The 18,725-nt window shown below is 41.4% G+C and overlaps 1 protein-coding gene across 1 annotated transcript in view; it reads left to right on the top strand.

The window, feature by feature from the left end:
* The window catches only part of PCSK2 (proprotein convertase subtilisin/kexin type 2), a 123,983-nt gene that overhangs the window by 91,850 nt on the left and 13,408 nt on the right, over positions 1-18,725 (top strand). Inside the window, exons 6-9 of the mRNA XM_075267381.1 lie at positions 5,500-5,576; positions 10,484-10,572; positions 11,851-12,026; positions 14,188-14,403. Of these exons, the coding sequence (XP_075123482.1) occupies positions 5,500-5,576; positions 10,484-10,572; positions 11,851-12,026; positions 14,188-14,403 (558 nt within the window). The remainder of the gene's footprint in view (positions 1-5,499; positions 5,577-10,483; positions 10,573-11,850; positions 12,027-14,187; positions 14,404-18,725) is intronic.

Raw genomic sequence — 18,725 nt, forward strand, 5'->3', positions numbered from 1 at the left:
GGAGTGCTGAAGGTTGATGACCCCTGCTCTAGGGTCACCTCAGACTCGGGGCTGCTTTAACCATAGGAGCAACAGTGCTGCTGCATGTTGGTGGGGGTCCCTAGCTGCCCTGGATTGAGCAAGCAAGTCCCACATTTCGGGTGTTGTCCTGCTGCCCTGGATTGAGCAGGTCAGTCCCACATTTCGGGTGTTGTCCCGCTGCCCTGGATTAAGCAGGTCAGTCCCACATTTCGGGTGTTGTCCCGCTGCCCTGGATTGAGCAGGTCAGTCCCACATTTCGGGTGTTGTCCCGCTGCCCTGGATTGAGCAGGTCAGTCCCACATTTCGGGTGTTGTCCCGCTGTGTCAGACTGTAGGCAGTGATTTAAACTCTATTGGTGTCCTTAGGACATCGATAGAGGGTGATACAACATTGGAGCAGGGAGCTATTCGCTCCATGCTCCATTATTCAGCCTTTGGATAATAATGTCTGCAGCAGGGAAGCGCAATGAACCCTGAGCCATGGGAAATTAAGTTAATGGGGGGTGAACTTCCAAAAACTTTGCAAAGGGCCACCAATGCATTAAAAAGGCTCAGACCCCAGGGTATAAATAGTAGAGTTCCAGGGGAAATAAGAAAGCAAGAATCTACAAGAATGTCCAGGAGAGGTGAGTCAAGGTTATAACAGTTTGTTACTTTTACTCACCTCTCCTGGGTCTCCACTTATTATACTTTGAGGTCTGAGGATAATTAAGTATAATATAATAATTAATTAATAAATAAACAATCCATGATATCTTGCTCTACAACTATGTGACCCCGAATTTGATCTGGTGAAGTTTACCCATCTCTATACATGTATGATTAATGCATACCTCCCAACCGTCCCGATTTCCGCAGGACAGTCACGATTTGGGTGACATGTCCCGCGGTCCCGTTTGGAGGGAGGTATGTCCCGATTTCAACTCAGATCTGCGTCCTGGACGCAGATCTGAGTTGAACACATATGCGGCTGAAGCAGGGAGCTGACACAGTTCAGCTCCTCGCTTCGCCGCTGCGTGTCTCTCTCGCTGACACATATGCGGCTGAAGCGAGGAGCTGACCTGTGTCAGCTCCTCGCTTCGCCACTGCCGCCGGCTCCTGGTTTGCAGACGCGATGTGACATGTGACATCGCGTCTGCAAACCAGAAGCCGGCGGCAGCGGCGAAGCGAAGAGCTGACACAGGTCAGCTCTTCGCTTCAGCCGCATATGTGTCAGCGAGAGAGACACGCAGCGGCGAAGCGAGGAGCTGACCTGTGTCAGCTCCTTCCTTCAGCCGCATGTGTCAGGGAGAGAGGCGCGCAGAGAGCGGCGAGGGAGCGGAGGAGAAGGTAAGTTTAATGTGGAGGTGGAACGTGAATCTGGGGGCAGATGAAGGAGGGGACGGCATGACACTGTGGGCAGAGATGGAGGGGACATGAATCTGGGGGCAGAGATGGAGAAGACATGAATCTGGGGGCAGAGATGGAGAGGACATGAATCTGGGGGCAGAGATGTGGAGACATGAATCTGGGGGAAGAGATGGGGGACATGAATCTGGGGGAAGAGATGGGGGACATGAATCTGGGGGCAGAGATGGAGAGGACATGAATCTGGGGCAGAGATGGGGGGACATGAATCTGAGGGCAGAGATGGGACATGAATCTGGGGGCAGAGATGGAGAGGACATGAAACTGGGGGCAGAGATGGGGGGACATGAATCTGAGGGCAGAGATGGGGGGACATGAATCTGGGGGCAGAGATGGGGGGACATGAATCTGGGGCAGAGATGGAGGGGGGACATGAATATTGGGGTAGAGATGGAGGGACATGAATATGGGGGCAGAGATGGAGGGACATGAATCTGGGGGCAGAGATGGAGGGGGGACATGAATCTGAGGGCAGAGATGGGGGGACATGAATCTGGGGGCAGAGACGGAGGGACATGAATCTGGGGGCAGAGATGGAGGGACATGAATCTGGGGGCAGAGATGGAGGGACATGAATCTGGGGGAAGAGATGGAGGGACATGAATCTGGGGGCAGAGATGTGGGGACATGAATCTGGGGGCAGAGATGGAAGGGGGACATGAATCTGGGGGCAGAGATGGAGGGACATGAATCTGGGGGCAGAGATGGAGGAACATGAATCTGGGGGCAGAGATGGAGGGACATGAATCTGGGGGCAGAGATGGAAGGGGGACATGAAACTGGGGGCAGATGAAGGGTGTATATGAAACTGGGGGAGAGATAGAGGGGGGACATATAATTTACGGGTGACTGTCGGAGGATTATACTGTGTGCGGGCACATGAAAAATTAAAGGGTGGGCGGAGTCAACACAAAGCGGGCGGGGTTAAATTTGCTGCGGCACGCTACGCGCGCCGCACATTTTGTCCCTCTTTCAGTTCTTCAAAAGTTGGGAGGTATGTTAATGACATTAAATTGTCCGTCAGCCCTGCCATCATAGTCGTCCTGCGCACTGCTAATTCCACAAAAGGCACAAAGATATTGTTCTTATGAATTCCGCAAGAATCCGACCTTGCCCTGTTGCAGAGGTCACGTCTCCAATCTATACACTGGTACATAGAATACCTATGAGATCTGTAGCCACTTTCAGGTTCAATGACCTTGTCATTGCCTACAGATTCAGTGCAGGAAATTTTTATTTTCACTAAGTCAATGTCTAGTCATCCTAAGCGTAGTAAATGTGCAAATAAATCTATAAAATCATAGAAAATATTGTGCAAAATAAATAATTATGCAAGTTCACATTTGTTTGAGTCCCAGCAATGCGGATGCTTTCAGTGAATTAATGTTTGCCGCAAACTAATATTCACTCCTGATATTTAAAATCTGGGTCACATAGTTGTAGAGAGAGATACCATGAATTATTTATGTCTGATATTACTTTACTTTAACTATCCAGATTCATATCCAGGCAGAGTAACCATGGATACATCACTGAGATCCTTGGGGATGCATTCATTTACAGCAATTGTAACTCATGAGAAGATCATGAATCAAATACAAACTGTCTTTCATTTTTTATAACCGGGATTGTTAAATCTGAATAATCCATAGTCTAAATGACAATGCCGAGTACAATAAAGCCTTTAGAAAGTCTTTGACAAAACCCCAGCAATGACACGTTTTTATCTAAAAAAAAGCTGAGCTATTTTCCTGGCACGTTCTATGCAACCTGGGTAGTAATTTATGAGTGCGGGTATAAATTAGCATAAAATTAATTAATTATAATATATTGTAATTTTACTCCGGCATTCGCTGCATTTCAAGTGTAGTCTTTGCACTTCCTTCGGTCTTGCTTGCTGTGTAAATATATCGCTTTTCACACATACTCAGATGCATGCGACCTATGCAAGCGTGCAGGGCTCTGCTCCTAGGAAAGTTTCTGCATGGACTGTTAGATTGCTAATAAATTTCATATGTCATGGTGGAATATCAGAGTGATCTAATCCTGTCATGTCCTATCACTTTTAGAGGTTTACATCTGCCAATAGGATTATTTTTGGGGTAGCTTGCCTGGTTCCAAAGATGTTGATGGCATTACTTTCAGTTACTCATAGAATTGTACTGTCCAATGACTGCCCACCAATGAGACCACCTACAAGACAGCACAAGTGTTCTGCCAAGCTGGTGAAGATGCTGGTCAATGGAGGACTACCCACACAATTTTTTTAGCATGGTTTTGTAGATATATTACACTATGATAATGACCCAGCTTGGATAGCATCATCATATTCTGTAGCACATTACAGACATTGTCAGAAACTGTCCCATAATAGGGCTCACAATCTACATTCCCTATCAGTATGTCTTTGGAGTGTGGAAGGAAACCAGAGTACCCGGAGGAAACCCACACAAATGCGGCAAGAACATATAAACTCCTTTCAGATGTTTTTCTTGGTCGATCCCAAACCTAGTGAACGTCAACGCTAACCACTGAGCCACCATGTCGATCATACACATAACATTGTATTCTCCAATAAAAGCAATGCTATAGTATACGCTAACAATAGAGACATGTTTACTAAGGGCTCGTTCACATCTGCGTTGTAGGGTCCTTATTGCAGGTTTCCGTTTCCTGCATAAAACAGATGCAGGAGACGGAAGCCTGCAGGAGACTTTCTCACCCATTCATTTGAATGGGTGAGAAAGCTGTCCGGCCATGCGCGGCAGTGAGCGTTTTGCGCTCTCCGCCGCGAAACCGGGTTTTATAATCCGGACACAGAGTCGGACATGCACTACTCTGTGTCCGGATAAAAAAATCCGGTTTCGCGGCGGAGAGCCTAAAACGCTCACCGCCGCGCACGGCCGGACCCGGTCTATGGTTTCCGTCTTCTGCCATGCAGAAGACGGAAACCATAGTACGGAGACCCTGAACGCAGGTGTGAACCCAGCGTTACTTAGAGCATCCATTATTATGAGCATCCAGTTTACTCCCCAACTTGTGGTCTCCGACTTTTTAGCACCACTTATGACTTAAATTGCCACAAGCACCGTTTTTTAACTTTTGGCATAGACTTGAACCGAGGCACACTGACTCCCAGAGGATGTGCCAAATTCATGACAAGGTGTTTGTTTCATCATGAATTAGGTATATCGCCGGCAATTTGAGAGCGGAGTACAATATGCCAGTCTTGATAAATTCTCCCCTGTGTGTTCCTTGTGAGGCACAAGATGATAAAGTATGTGCCCATATATATCTAGGGAGACAGATCTGTACAACATGGATCAGTTATGAACAGGACCCATAGAGGGATAACTATGATGAATATGGAGTTATACAACCCCTGGCAAAAATTATGGAATCTCCAGTCCCTGAGAACTTTCTGGCTTTAAGAAACACTAGAAGAAATCCAGAAAAATAATTGTGGTAGCCAATAAAAGTTAGATTTTTAGAACACGCACAGGGAATAAATTATGGAATCACACAATTCTGAGGAAAAAAATTATTGAATCATGAAAAACAAACAAACAAAATAACACTCCAACACATCACTAGTACTTTGTTGCACCACCTCTGGCTTTTATAACTGCTTCCAGTCTCTGAGGCTACCACTCTTGATTTCTTTTAGTGTTTCTCAAAGCCAGAAAGTTGCCATAGGAAATGCCTTTAGTTTTTTGTCATGTCTGTGATCTGTTTTTTTCTACAAAATTAAATAACTGAAGGAACATCCTCAGGAACTGGTGATTCCATAATTTTTGCCAGGGGTTGTATAATAGTCCAACCAAATACAGGGGTTCAACATAGACCAATAATTTGACTTAGAACTGATTGAGTTAAAAAAATAAATAAAATAAATAACAAGCTGAAAAGGATTGTAATAGATTTTCTCATCACAATCTCAGAGGTTTTATATTATTAATGTCCTTTTGTTCCCTTGCACATAACGCATTGCAGTTCTTTTGCATCTCTAACTATATTTCTGTATTTTTGTTCTTGAACCACATCTGTAGATTTTCTACCATTGTTATTTCAGAATGCAGAGGCAAGCTACGATTTCAGCAGCAATGATCCCTATCCCTATCCTCGATATACCGATGACTGGTTTAACAGGTAATGTAAAGGCGGACATAAATGTAATTTAGCAAAGCAATGTAGTGCACAATGAACCAAATGGGGCCATGTCATGTGCAGGAAATATGTTTTTATAAGTTATATCCTAACTATGCTATTTCAGTCAATGTGTGACCACCCAGGGGAGGTGAGTTGTGGCCTGTGCACCTGTGTGCTCATCACATGACCATGGACCATAAATCACATGACCATGGTCAGAGTTTTATCCACTAGAAGTAACAGAATAAATGACAACAAGCCGAAATCTAGAAAACCATGAGGAATTGATACAGAAAGTATATTGGAAAATTGTATATCTTTTTATTGTACATTTGTTTGTCAATATTGGTCTGAGGGTGACCAACCCCTTTAAATTAATTCAGTCCCCAGACCACGCTCCATAATGAATTCAGAACCCAGGCCAGGCTATTAAATTCAGATTCTATACAAGATCCCTACCTATAGACCTCAGACCAGATCCATAAATTAATTTAGACCCCAAATCAGATCCTTAAATTGCCTTAGACCTTAGAATTCAATTCATACCTCAAACCAGATAAAGACAAATTATTCACAGTCTAGACCAGGCTCATTTTTAATTAAAGAAAAACCCACAATGGCCACAGAAATAACTTGAATCTGGCAACCTGGAATTTGCCAAACTACATGCTGAAAAGCCACAAAGCTTCCGGGAGAATGTCCTATGGACAGATGAGACAAAAATCCAACTTTTGGGCAAGGCACATCAAGCTCTATGTTCACAGATGGAAAAATGAAGCATATCTTGAAAAGAACACTGTCCCTACTGTGAAACATGGAGGGGGCTCTGTTATGTTCTGGGGCTGCTTTGCATCTGGAACACGGTGTCTTGAATCTGTGCGGGGTACAATGAAATCTCAAGACTATCAAGGGATTCTAGAGAGAAATGTGCTGCCCAGTGTCAGAAAGCTTGGCCTCAGTCGTAGGTCATGGGTCTTGCAACAGGATAATGACCCAAAACACACAGGTAAAAACACCCAAGAATGGCTAAGAAGAAAACATTGGACTATTCTGAAGTGGCCTTCTATGAGCCCTGGCCTAAATCCTATTGAGCATCTTTGGAAGGAGCTGAAACATGTTGTCTGGACAAGGCCCCCTTCACACCCGAGACACCTGGAGCAGTTTACTCATGAGGAGTGGCCACAATACCTGTAGAGAGGTGCAGAAGTCTCATTGACAGTTACAGGAATCGTCTGATTGCATCAAAAGGTTGTGCAACAAAATATTAAGTCAAGGGAACCATCTTTTCTGTCCAGGCCTGTGTCATGAGTTTTTTTTTTTAATTCTGTTGAAGCGAAAAGAAATGTCTGAAAATGTGTTCATTTTCATAGAATTTTTATTTATTATTACTATTGTCAGATTCAAGTTTTTTTCTGTGACCATTGTGGGGGTTTCTTTCGTTAGACGAGGGGGACCAACAATTTTGTCCAAGTGTGTACTTGCCCTCTTCAATCTCAAGCAGTTTTCAGCTATGGAGATGACCACACACAAGATTGTAATGTGTACAACGTCAGGACATTGCATGCACCAGTGCACCGTATATGCTGATGCCAGGTGTTGTCTGGACTCAGTGTGGTGGCATCTTAACCTTGAGAGATCCAATTGTTTAGGGAATACTTGTATCTACCTATCTACCTCACAGATGTGCTTTATCTGTCCTCATGGCTGGAGAGGTATATGTAACATAAGTTAAGCACCTTTTCTTAAAAAACAAAAACAAAAAAACAACACACTATCATATGAATTGTAGCCTTTCATCGGTTCTGGTAGCATGTTGTGATATTGTATTGAGTTGGTTTTATGGCAAATTGATTCCTAACCAAACTGGAGAAAAGATAGCTATGGATACAGGTGTCCATCTGCTCCTGTAGTCAGGGTCTCAGGGTATGTTCACATGGAGTTTTTTGCAGGCAGATTTTGATGCGGAATCTGCCTCAAAATTCACCTGCAATTCACCTGCATAGTGCCAAACATTTGGTTGTGGATGCTACTCAGTTCAGTCCCATTCAAGCAAATAAGACTGAGCTGCAATACCAAGCTCAGCCACAATAAAATATCTGCTGCATCATGCAGTGGTCACTGGCTCTATGGCCCCTTGACCCGGGCTGTAGGTGTTGGACCCCACTTATTATTTTAATATATTTTATAATTCTTTAAAAAAATTCAAAGACTATATTATTTCCCCTTACTTTTCTCTCCTTGGGAGTCATAGATTATGTGATAGCCCCCCTTTCTTCTAAAGACATCGAACATAAATTGACCACCAAAGAGCATAATGGTTTACCAGATGGGGACGGCAGACATGAAAGATAACACAGGACATTAGACTGTCTCAGCCAAGATACAAGTTCATTATATCGAAATTCAGTAATTGACAATTGAACTATATAAGGCTTCATATTAAATCAAGGTTGAGCTTTATGTCTGAAATATTTGTCTGGTTTGTGTCCCTTCATGAAGTATCATGAAAAGCAATGTTGTATTGCTTTGTATTACAGCAGAATATCTATCCTACAACTTTAGAACATGATCTTTTGTTCTACTATTACTGTTTCCATGGCAAAATAATTAATAGAATGCATCTTATCAAGTATGTATTCAATTGAAGTAGCAAAGCAGAATGTCACAGCAGAGCCTAAAAGATACGCTCTGAAAACCAAGTATAAAGAATTTACAAGAGGTGCCTATGACACGGCGAGGTCTTAAGGTGCCAACACACCTTCAATAGCTGTTGGCTGACGGCTATTCCTCCGCTCTTTGACATACACATGCAGACTTGTCTTGACCAAATGTGCACATTTTTAATGTGAAGAAGAAGGGGGAACAAGGGATAGGCATGATACTATGGCTGATCCTTCTTTTTCAAGACACAATCTGTAGAGCTCCATACTGAGGACATAAGATAGTTGACTGGTCCTATTGATATAGTTGGTTCACCAGATTTTTACTAAGTTATCCCCTATCCTTTGATTTGCTGCATTTTTCTATAGCAAAAAAATTGCAGCAATTTCTTAACTAAAATGAACGGGTTTTTTTAAACCCACACGGGTGCATTTTCAGCAGGACTGCAAAAATCACGGCCGTATGTATGGGCCCATACAAATTAATGGGGTCCGTGCATATGAGGTCTAAGTGACCATTGACCACAGCAGCCACCGCCTTCCTTAGATCTTAAAGGAAAAGTTAGGAACCTGCTTCAAAACATGAAATAACAGCCACAAGTACACCACTCGGCCCGCCATCCTATCTTCAGACCGCTGACAGATCTGGACTGTGTAAATAATTGAGCTGAACTTTTAAGCCCCGGTGAATCAATGGTATCGAGGTTTAGGATGTTAAATTGTGTGTAAAAGGTCCAGTTTACAAGACCTGTTTATTGCAGGGTATGTAAGGATTATTCTCATTATCATAATTTCCCAAAATCAATGAGCCGTGCCATCCTGCAGTTTCTATGGAAAGGTGACTTATTACTTTACCCTGCATGGACATATAGGTAATAAAGTAAAGGTTAACACTTTGTGCAATTCTAGTTCTCCGCTGCAGGTAATAAATTATCCCGGTTATTGTGGTCAATGTTACACGGAGAACATTAGAAATATTTATCCATAACTCAGAGTCATTTTATTGAAATATTCAGTTATTTAGGAGAAGATATAAAAATGTAATATATTTTATGTGGTATATAAAAGTATTTTAGCTATTAGTCATCCTATGATATAGAAGAAAAATTGGATTTTTACTGCTGTTGAGGCCTGGTTCACATCTGCGTTTGGTATTCTGTTTGATTGGGGACCCCCCGAAATGGAATACTGAATGCATTGATAAGCAGTGAGCTTATGAAAGCACACGGACCCCATAGACTGTAATGGGGTTCATGTGTTTTCCGCGCGGTGTCCGCACGGAACATGTGGAGAGAAAAGTACTTCATGAGCTACTTTCCTCCCCACATGAATCGTGCAGACACCTCGCGGAAAAAACATAGACACATTATAGTGTATGGGGTCTGTGTGCTTTCATTGATCACCACTTGTCAATGCGTTCAATATTCTAATTGGGGCGTCCCCAGGCAGACTCCCCGAATGGAATACACCACGCATATGTGAACCCAACCTGAGACCATCAGGAATTATCTGTAAACTATGGGAGGACCTGACAACAAGTGCTCAATTTCTGTTCAACAAAAAGGGAAAATCATGGATCAGTTCCCTTTAATCTCAATGGGCTGTCCACCTAGTATGAACACTTGCCGTATCCTTTACATCACGACATGATCTTTGTAAATGTCCGTTCTGTATAATAATTGAGTGTCTTGGAAGATTTGCTTTAAGTATAACTTTTTACATAATTTTACTTAAAGGGATATTCTTAGACACTTATAGCATATCAGCAAGATATCCTATCTCTAGGACCAAACCTTAGGACTCAAGACTAGAACTACCATAGGACGCAATAGAAGGAGCCAAACACAAAAACTTCTCCATTGACAGTAGACACAACAAGACAAGAAGGCGGGTTTGGAAGACCCCGATTCTTGAAACAGGTGCAGGTCCCAGAGGTTACTGCCTAAGATGAGGATATCCCTTTAATATTAAACAACATATAGCCAGATCTAACCTCAGATAACTTTGTATATGGATATATTTGGATTTATATTAACAAGGTTGCAATATTATCACTGCCAAGACATAGCGTCAAGCAACTAAAAAATTGCAAAAACATTTTGTAATGGACAAAAATTTGCTCAATTTTATTCATTTTCATCCCACATGTTATCTAATTGCAGGGGATTTTGCTAAGACCATGGTTTAGATTCTGTTTTTATCTAGCATATAAGTACATTTCTCATGTTTCTTCTTCCTTTATCATAGCCATGGCACTCGATGTGCGGGAGAAGTATCTGCTGCTGCAAATAACAACATCTGCGGGGTGGGAGTTGCGTATAGTTCTAAAGTTGCCGGTACGGTATAATATAGTAACAGCTTTTAATAAATCGTTCCTTTATTATTTTAGTAGGATACATTTATTTTCAATAAGATATGAATTACAATTGTACGTGTTTGGTTTGTTCTAGTATATATCGCCACCTACTGTACGTAGGAGGTATATGGTATATCACAGAGTAAGCGTATGACTTAGAGGGTCATTAGTACAATTTATTTCGGTAGTTCTTTCCATTTATCAATGTAATGACACTATCAGTGCACCATTTCTATGCCATATAGTATTTTACTGGTTTGCTATTTCAGTGGCTGAGGCTTTGATAGAGGCATATTTGCCAAATTTCAGAGACCCTAAGCTTCCATGCACATAACCCTTTGCTTTGTCAGTGTGCTAGCCATGTTTTTAATGGCTTGCACAATGGTTTGTTTTCTTATGACCCCATACATGACTGTGTATTACCATGGGTCCTTGAATGGAGGCAAAATTCAGGACAGGTCCTATTCCTGCCTGGTCTCATTGGTGAAATGTATGGCTCCATGAACGTCAAAGATGACCTGGTATCATCCATGGCCTGCCATTTTCTCATGAAGATACCTACACACGACCGTGTGCATCTAGGCTAAGGTGCACATTTTTACAAGCATTGTCTTTATCCCAATAACACACCATTCCTCTTTTTACAAGCCAAGCTCCCAAGAGTGTAGCTGTAGGGGGTGCAGAGGTAGCAATGGATACCGAGCCCTGTAGCCTCAGAGGGGCAAAGGCATATCTAAATCATAAGACAACACAATTATAGATAGTATATAGAAGTGGGGGCCATGATACATATTTTGCATTGAGGTCCAGGCGCTTCAAGTTATACCCCTGCATGTGCTCTTCACCCAGACATGGCGTCACCCCCTGAATGTATGTTTGGGCTGAATGTGATAATGCAGAACCCAGACGCCATGCACAGGAGACATTCATGGTGCACTGCTTTTCATGATGTTTCTGCAATATCTAGGTGACATTACCAAATTTACCAAATCTTCCCATAGCCGGGAGGAAATTCCAAGAACCTTATGGAAGTTTCAGTAGGTTTGGCATGACTTATACCCTTAACATTCAGTTTACTGCATACAAAAGCCATGTATTAAGCTTTAAGAAGTATCCAGAATTTTTTTGTTTTCTACAATTTTCAATAAACCTTACAAAAGATAAAGGAATATGACACTCTTCAGCCATATGTGAACAACGACTGTATGTAATTTATTGTATATGCCTATAAATAAAAACCTACTACATTTTCTAACAGGAATCCGTATGTTGGACCAACCCTTCATGACTGATATCATTGAAGCTTCCTCCATCAGTCACATGCCGCAGATCATTGACATCTACAGTGCCAGCTGGGGGCCCACCGATGATGGCAAGACAGTGGATGGACCAAGAGAATTGACTTTACAGGCTATGGCGGATGGGGTGAATAAGGTACATCTACATTTATATGTACAGAGATCTTTCAGGTCATTGTTTCGTCTTCTATTCACCTTGAAGATTCCTTGTGCCTTATTAATGTAGTACAGATAGGGTTTGTGGCTTCCATCATGTTTGTTGTTTGTAGGAATTCACTTACAATAACTAAGCAAAGTTTTTGTGAAGAGTCTGTCGTGACAGATCTGGGTCACTGTCTACTTGTGATCTCTGTATTTCCAAATAGCTGCATTTCTTATTATTACGGTAGGCCATCAATATTAGATTTGTGGGTGTCCAATAGCCAGGACCTCAAATCAGCTGTTCAGGAAGAGCAGGGCACCCAGTAATGCTTACATGCCCGTGGTCGTGCTGTTCGCTAATCATAAAAACTTCAGGGTCCGCTTTAGGTACTGCAGGGGTGTCCAGTTCTATGAAATTTTGTTACCAAAAACTTATAATGGTATAAAATAATACACTAACAATACTTGCCTTACTAACCCCCCACCACTTTTGTATAACTACAATAGCGAGAAATAAATGGGGGGGGGGGCACTCACCCGATATCACTCTCTCCCTTGTTCTTGTCTACTTGTTTTTACCTTGATATGGAATAAACTACTGGTTTTATGATAAGACGCTCGGGTGTGTGCCCCTGGTTTATTTCTCGCTATTGTTTTGTTACATCTATATATAGTATAGGGGTGTAGAGCACTGCTAAAATGGCATTTTCTGATAAATGCCATGATCCTGTTTTCTACTTCTTATGTCTTTTTTATAGTAGTGCCACCCTTTTTTCTATATACTTTTGTATCACTGCTTCATGGATCTTCTGGTTTCTCTTCACCAACAATGATGGGCCAACACAACCCAGGGAAAGTGGTGACATGGGAGTAGCTGGTTAGGGGTGTAGCCAAAGATGTAACTTGAAGTTATTGGGCCCCTGTAATAGTGGTATAGTGGACCCATAACACATAAAACATACCACTATTCTCATTGGGACAAGGTAGGTAGGTGCCTCATTACAGATTTTGCATTGGGGTCGTGTAGCTTCTAGTGTCTCTGACAGGGGGATTGCTAAGAAATTTGTATTTTTCAGTTATTTCATAGCATTGTAAGATTTTACCAAAAATTCAAAGAACTGGACAACTTTTTTAAGGCTAGATTCTGTTTGAAGTAAGGCTAGGTTCACATCATTCTTGTTAAATATTTTTTTGACAAGACCATTTAAAATTGTCAACTGATGCCCAAGATACATGCACATAAGTCTTAGTCTCACAATCAACAACCTTGTTTTGACGGTATCCTGAAATACTGGACCTAAATGTCCACAAGACTTTTTTGGTATAAATTTATGTTATCTATGAAGTCTATGGATATGATGGCCTTTGCAGATGCTTGTGTGAATAGAGCTTAAAGGGGTTGGCCACTTTCAGACCAATATTGAGAAAAAAAATGTTATTGTTTGTACAATAGAAAGATATACAATTTTCCAATATACTTTCTGTATCAATTCCTCACGGTTTTCTAGATCTCTGCTTGCTGTTATTCATTCTATTACTTCTAGAGGATAAAAGTCTGACCATGGTCATGTGATTTATGGTCCATGGTCATGTGATGTACAGTCCATGGTCATGTGATTCGCACACAGGTGCACAGCTCATTACCAGGCAGATGTCTGATTATTGTGCTGTGAGTATAACGAGCTGTGCACCTGTGTGCTCATCACATGACCATGGACCGTAAATCACATGACCGTGGTCAGAGTTTTATCTTCTAAAAGTAACAGAATGAATGACAGCAAGCCGAAATCTAGAAAACCGTGAGGAATTGATACAGAAAGTATATGGGAAAATTGTACAACTTTTTATTATACAGACATAACATTTGTCTCTGAATATTGGTCTGAAAGTGGCCAACCCCTTTAATCATGATTGAAAAAAAGGGACAAATGTATTCTTTCGAGAGCAGGGATGGAAAGCTCTCCCTATGTCAAATATTAAGCTGCCCCAGTACAATACACCTAGGCACACATGTACAATAGCAATACTGTGGCAGCAACAAGTTCCAAAGCTGTCAATAATCTGTTATGATCCTATTTTATTGTCTTGGATTCTGATATTCGATCAGATACAGATCTCTTATGTATCATAGTATTCCATCACAAAAAAATTTTCAGGGCCGTGGAGGAAAGGGCAGCATTTACGTGTGGGCGTCTGGAGATGGTGGAAGTTACGATGACTGTAACTGCGATGGCTACGCCTCAAGCATGTGGACCATCTCCATTAATTCTGCTATAAATGACGGCCGGACAGCATTGTATGATGAAAGCTGCTCTTCAACATTAGCCTCTACATTCAGCAATGGAAGGAAAAGGAATCCTGAAGCCGGAGTGGTAAGTGCAAATACTCTAATGCTCGAGTCTGCCCAGAGGCGTCATCAAGTGCCAGGCTCACAATAGAAACAGCAGATGTTCTTTTGTTAGGACTCATTAGAAATGATAGAAAGCCCAATGATGCTTTTGCTGTCGGCTGATGAGAAAAATATTAATATTTAAACACTCCAAACATATTTTACATTATGTTTATTTGGTTACTTAGGCTTGGAAATATAAACCCACATTAAAACGAAATATTCGGCGCGTCATTTGGTTGTAATTGCACTTTTAGCATTCTATAGACGGGTGTAATGTGGGTCATTCTTTGTTCGCCTGTTAAAGTAAATACAAGATAAAATCCAATAAGTCAAATGGAAAAAAAAAATATTTCATGTGTGAATGATCCCTTTATTATCCAATATACAGTAAGCTGAAATACTGACAGTAGGTCTAACAATACGGTAAAGCTCATGATATATCATACATACAGCAAAGTATAATAAGTGAAATGAGCAAACCCATCAGAATTCGCGGAATCCGCGGCAGAATCCATGCGGAAAATAAAGCCTCCTATTGACTTCAGAAGGTTCTATTTTCCACGCGGAACCCTTTGAAATCAATGGAAGGCTTTTTTTCCCCATTGATTTCAATGGGTTCCATTGGGAAAACGGAGCCCATTGAAGTCAATGGGAAGTTTTATTTCTGCGCGGATGCAGACGCGGATTTCGCGTCAGTCTGCACACGGACACTCCGTGTGAATGCCCCCTAACAGGGACAGCAACAGATATGGTTATAGTCAAACCCAAAGCAATCTCAATACTAGATAAAAAACAAAGATACCCGCAAAAACTCAAAGCACCAACTAAGTATCAATGTATAAATAACACAAAAAATTCTTTTGATTTTAAATCTAAATTTATTGTTACAAAAATGTTTTTAATTGTAAAAAAATATTGGTATCAGGAAAACACAAACACATAAAAACATTTAAAAACACACAACAAGAGTGGAGGTCGCACTGGACTGAGCAGCTCCAGCAGGTGTATAATCTGCTAGTGGTGTAGGGGATGAGAACAGCCACAATAAATGTGTGTATAGAGAGGCCCAGTATTTTGTATATATAAATGTAAATAGGCTCCTATTGCCCACAATATCACAAGATTAGGGCACTAATTGAAAAATATCTGTAACATTGCAAAGATCATACCCACATCACCACTATATAGTAAGAGCATATCAGGTAACAGAACCAATGTAAAGTTACACACACATGCCAGTATTACATAAGCCAACCTACATAGGACAAAATGTGAAGCATATACATAAACCACTGCTCACCAGCTGCGACCTCCACTCTGAGCCCCGACAGACCGTTTCGCCCCTGCTTCTTCAGGGGGCTACAGAATGGAGGCAGGAGGGGAAGCTTTTATAGGGTACACAATAGTAATTAATGGCGCCATTAATTCATTCAGTGCGGCTCCCGCATCACAATGGTGCGAGAGCATCACATGACAATGCTTGAGCTAATCACAGTAGAAGTGTCAAAAGGAGACACACATACAACGTGTATAGAAGGGAAAACCACAGCCACTGCACATATAAACCGAGAGCAATATCTTATATACGCCTGTGTATAGCCACCAGAGAGAAAAAGTGAACTATGGATGATGTTAATATACACAAAAGGTTTTCAAAAAGATATGAACTATTGTTACAATACTACATATAAGATAAAAAAAGGTAACCCAGCAAAGTTTTTTTCAAGATAAATGTGATAAAGGTGCAAGAAAAGAATGTGAAAAGTCAAGTGAAATATGCACTTGAATAAAACAAATGTGAAAACGTGAATTGAAGATGCCAATGAAATTTAGTAAGACGATGGCAATAAAGTGAATCAAATAAGTGACAATATAATAAATAGTGAAAGTGTTCAAAAAATAAAATTATGTCTGTATAGGTTAACAAAATATTTAAAAATAAATAAATAAAAAATATATAAATATAACCTATATGGTTATAGGTAAGTGGATGGAAGCCAATGGTAACAAAGAGTCTGCACTATCGGATGGTAACATCTTTTAAAATTACTCAATTTTAAAAAGTGACTTTTTTCTTTTTTCTTTTTAAAGTACCGTATTTTCTGGACTATAAGGCGCACATAAAATCCTACGATTTTCTCAGAAATCGAAAGTGCGCCTTATAGTCCGGTGCGCCTTATATATGGATGGAAGCGGTAACTTACAATTGAAGTTAGAGATGAACGAATACTATTCGAATAGCACGCTCCCATTGCAATGTATGGTGCGGCACGCAGACTTTGCCGGCGGCCGCTACTTAACTCCTCGCGTGCCGAGCGCTTCCATTCATTTCAATGGAAGCGCGCCATTGAAATGAATAGAAGCGGCTGGCACGCGGGGGGTTAAGCGGCCGCCGGCAAAGTCTGCGTGCCGCCGCTTTCAATCACATATAAGGCGCACCGGACAGTGCTGCGCCTTATAGTCCGGTGCGCCTTATATATGAACCTAGACAGGACTATAAGGCGCTCATGGGTAATGCGCCTTATAGTACAGTGTGCCTTATAGTCCGCAAAATACGGTAACACATTTTATTGTGAACTATTTGGTAAAAATGAAAAAAAATGATGTATAACATCACTGGGTTAATAATATCCAAATTGTGGCAAATACATAAAATAAGAGGCCCACCCGTTACTAAATTGTCTGTCCTTGGATACAATATGACAATGACAAACATTTGTAATGCACTTTTCTCACACAGGGCTGAATGTACAGGGAAAGTTTTATAGCAGGGAAGTCAGTGGCTGCTGTATAGGCGCTCAAACCGAACACCTACTAGGGTCAGTTTGTCATATGAAACCAGTTCACCTCTTCTGGTATGTGGAAGGAAGCCGCAGTACTCAAAAAAAACCCAAACAAACACAGGGATATACAACCTCCATGTCAATGTTGCTTATGGTTGGATTGGATTCAAACCCAGAGCTCCAGTGCTGCAAAGCAACCGTAAATTTGATAAGTGTTGTCTCTCACTTTTCAGATACAAATAGCCTGTGCAACAACGTATTTATAATTTTATTATTTATTGTGCTTACTTATATAGCGCCATCATATTCCGCAGCACTTTATAGACATTGACAGTCACTGTCCCATGTAGGGCTCACAATCCAAATTCCCTATTGGTATGTTTTTGCCGTGTGGGAGGAAACCGGAGTACCCGGAGGAAACCCACGCAAACACGGGGAGAACATACAAACTCCTTGCAGATGTTGTCCTGGGCAGGAATTGAACCCAGGACTCCAGCGCTGCAAGGCTGCAGTGCTAACCACTGAGCCACCGTGCTGCCCACGTAATAGAATTTTAACATGATGGACAACTACAATGCCTAAATGACCCAACTGGCTTTACCAGAAAAAAAATATGCAGCATGCTGGGCTATTCTACCATGAAGTGAGGCAAAACCTGTAATCCCACACTATTGAAAACTACGTCTAAGTGTATCTTGAGTCCAGAAATACATTTACCTAAGGAAATATAAATATTAAAGCTGAGCGAGTAGTGAAATATTCGATTTGAGTAGACCCTCAATATTCGACTATGTGATTGAATATCGAATCCCATTATAGTCTACGGGAAAAAAATGCTTGTTTCAGGGAAACCAAAATTCGACCAATTGGAGTCACCAAGTCCACAATGACACCTCAGGAAATGATGACAACAGCTCTGGAATGCAACTGGGACAGCAGGGGAAGCATGCCCGGGGGCATCTAACACACCCAAGTCCCAGTATTACCCCACTATCACAGCCTATCAACTAGACACTCCAAACTCAATATAACCTCTATGGAAAGTGGAAAAATACTTGGAAACCTTCTTTCCTCAAACAAACATTAGCATGCACCCCTTTAAATCATGTTGACCATGACAACCACAGATGGCATAGTCAAGGGGGAAATCTCTGTATGTTAGAAGTATATACTGAGCTCAAAACAGGTATATAACAGGAAATGGGAAAGTTAGATTTGGGGAAAAGGTGATACGTAATTGGAGCCCTAACAAGGGCTTTTGGGAAAATTAGTTGCAAAAAGATTGTATATACATATGGTGTATATATGCAGATGGTGTATATACAATCTTCAAGCAGTGGTAGATCTAGGTTTAGCTCTTATAAGAGCTGTTGGAGTAAGATTCCTGCCTAAATAATTCTAATCGCTAGCTAAGCCTGGCAGAACGTCTTTCCCTCTCTATTTCACAGTCGCATCTGACCCGAATCTCACACCCACTATTCTTATAGATTCAAGGTCACCTGATTTAGCCAGCCAATGA

The sequence above is a fragment of the Leptodactylus fuscus genome, chromosome 3 (genome assembly GCF_031893055.1).
Source record: "Leptodactylus fuscus isolate aLepFus1 chromosome 3, aLepFus1.hap2, whole genome shotgun sequence".
Classification (NCBI taxonomy): Eukaryota; Metazoa; Chordata; class Amphibia; order Anura; family Leptodactylidae; genus Leptodactylus; species Leptodactylus fuscus.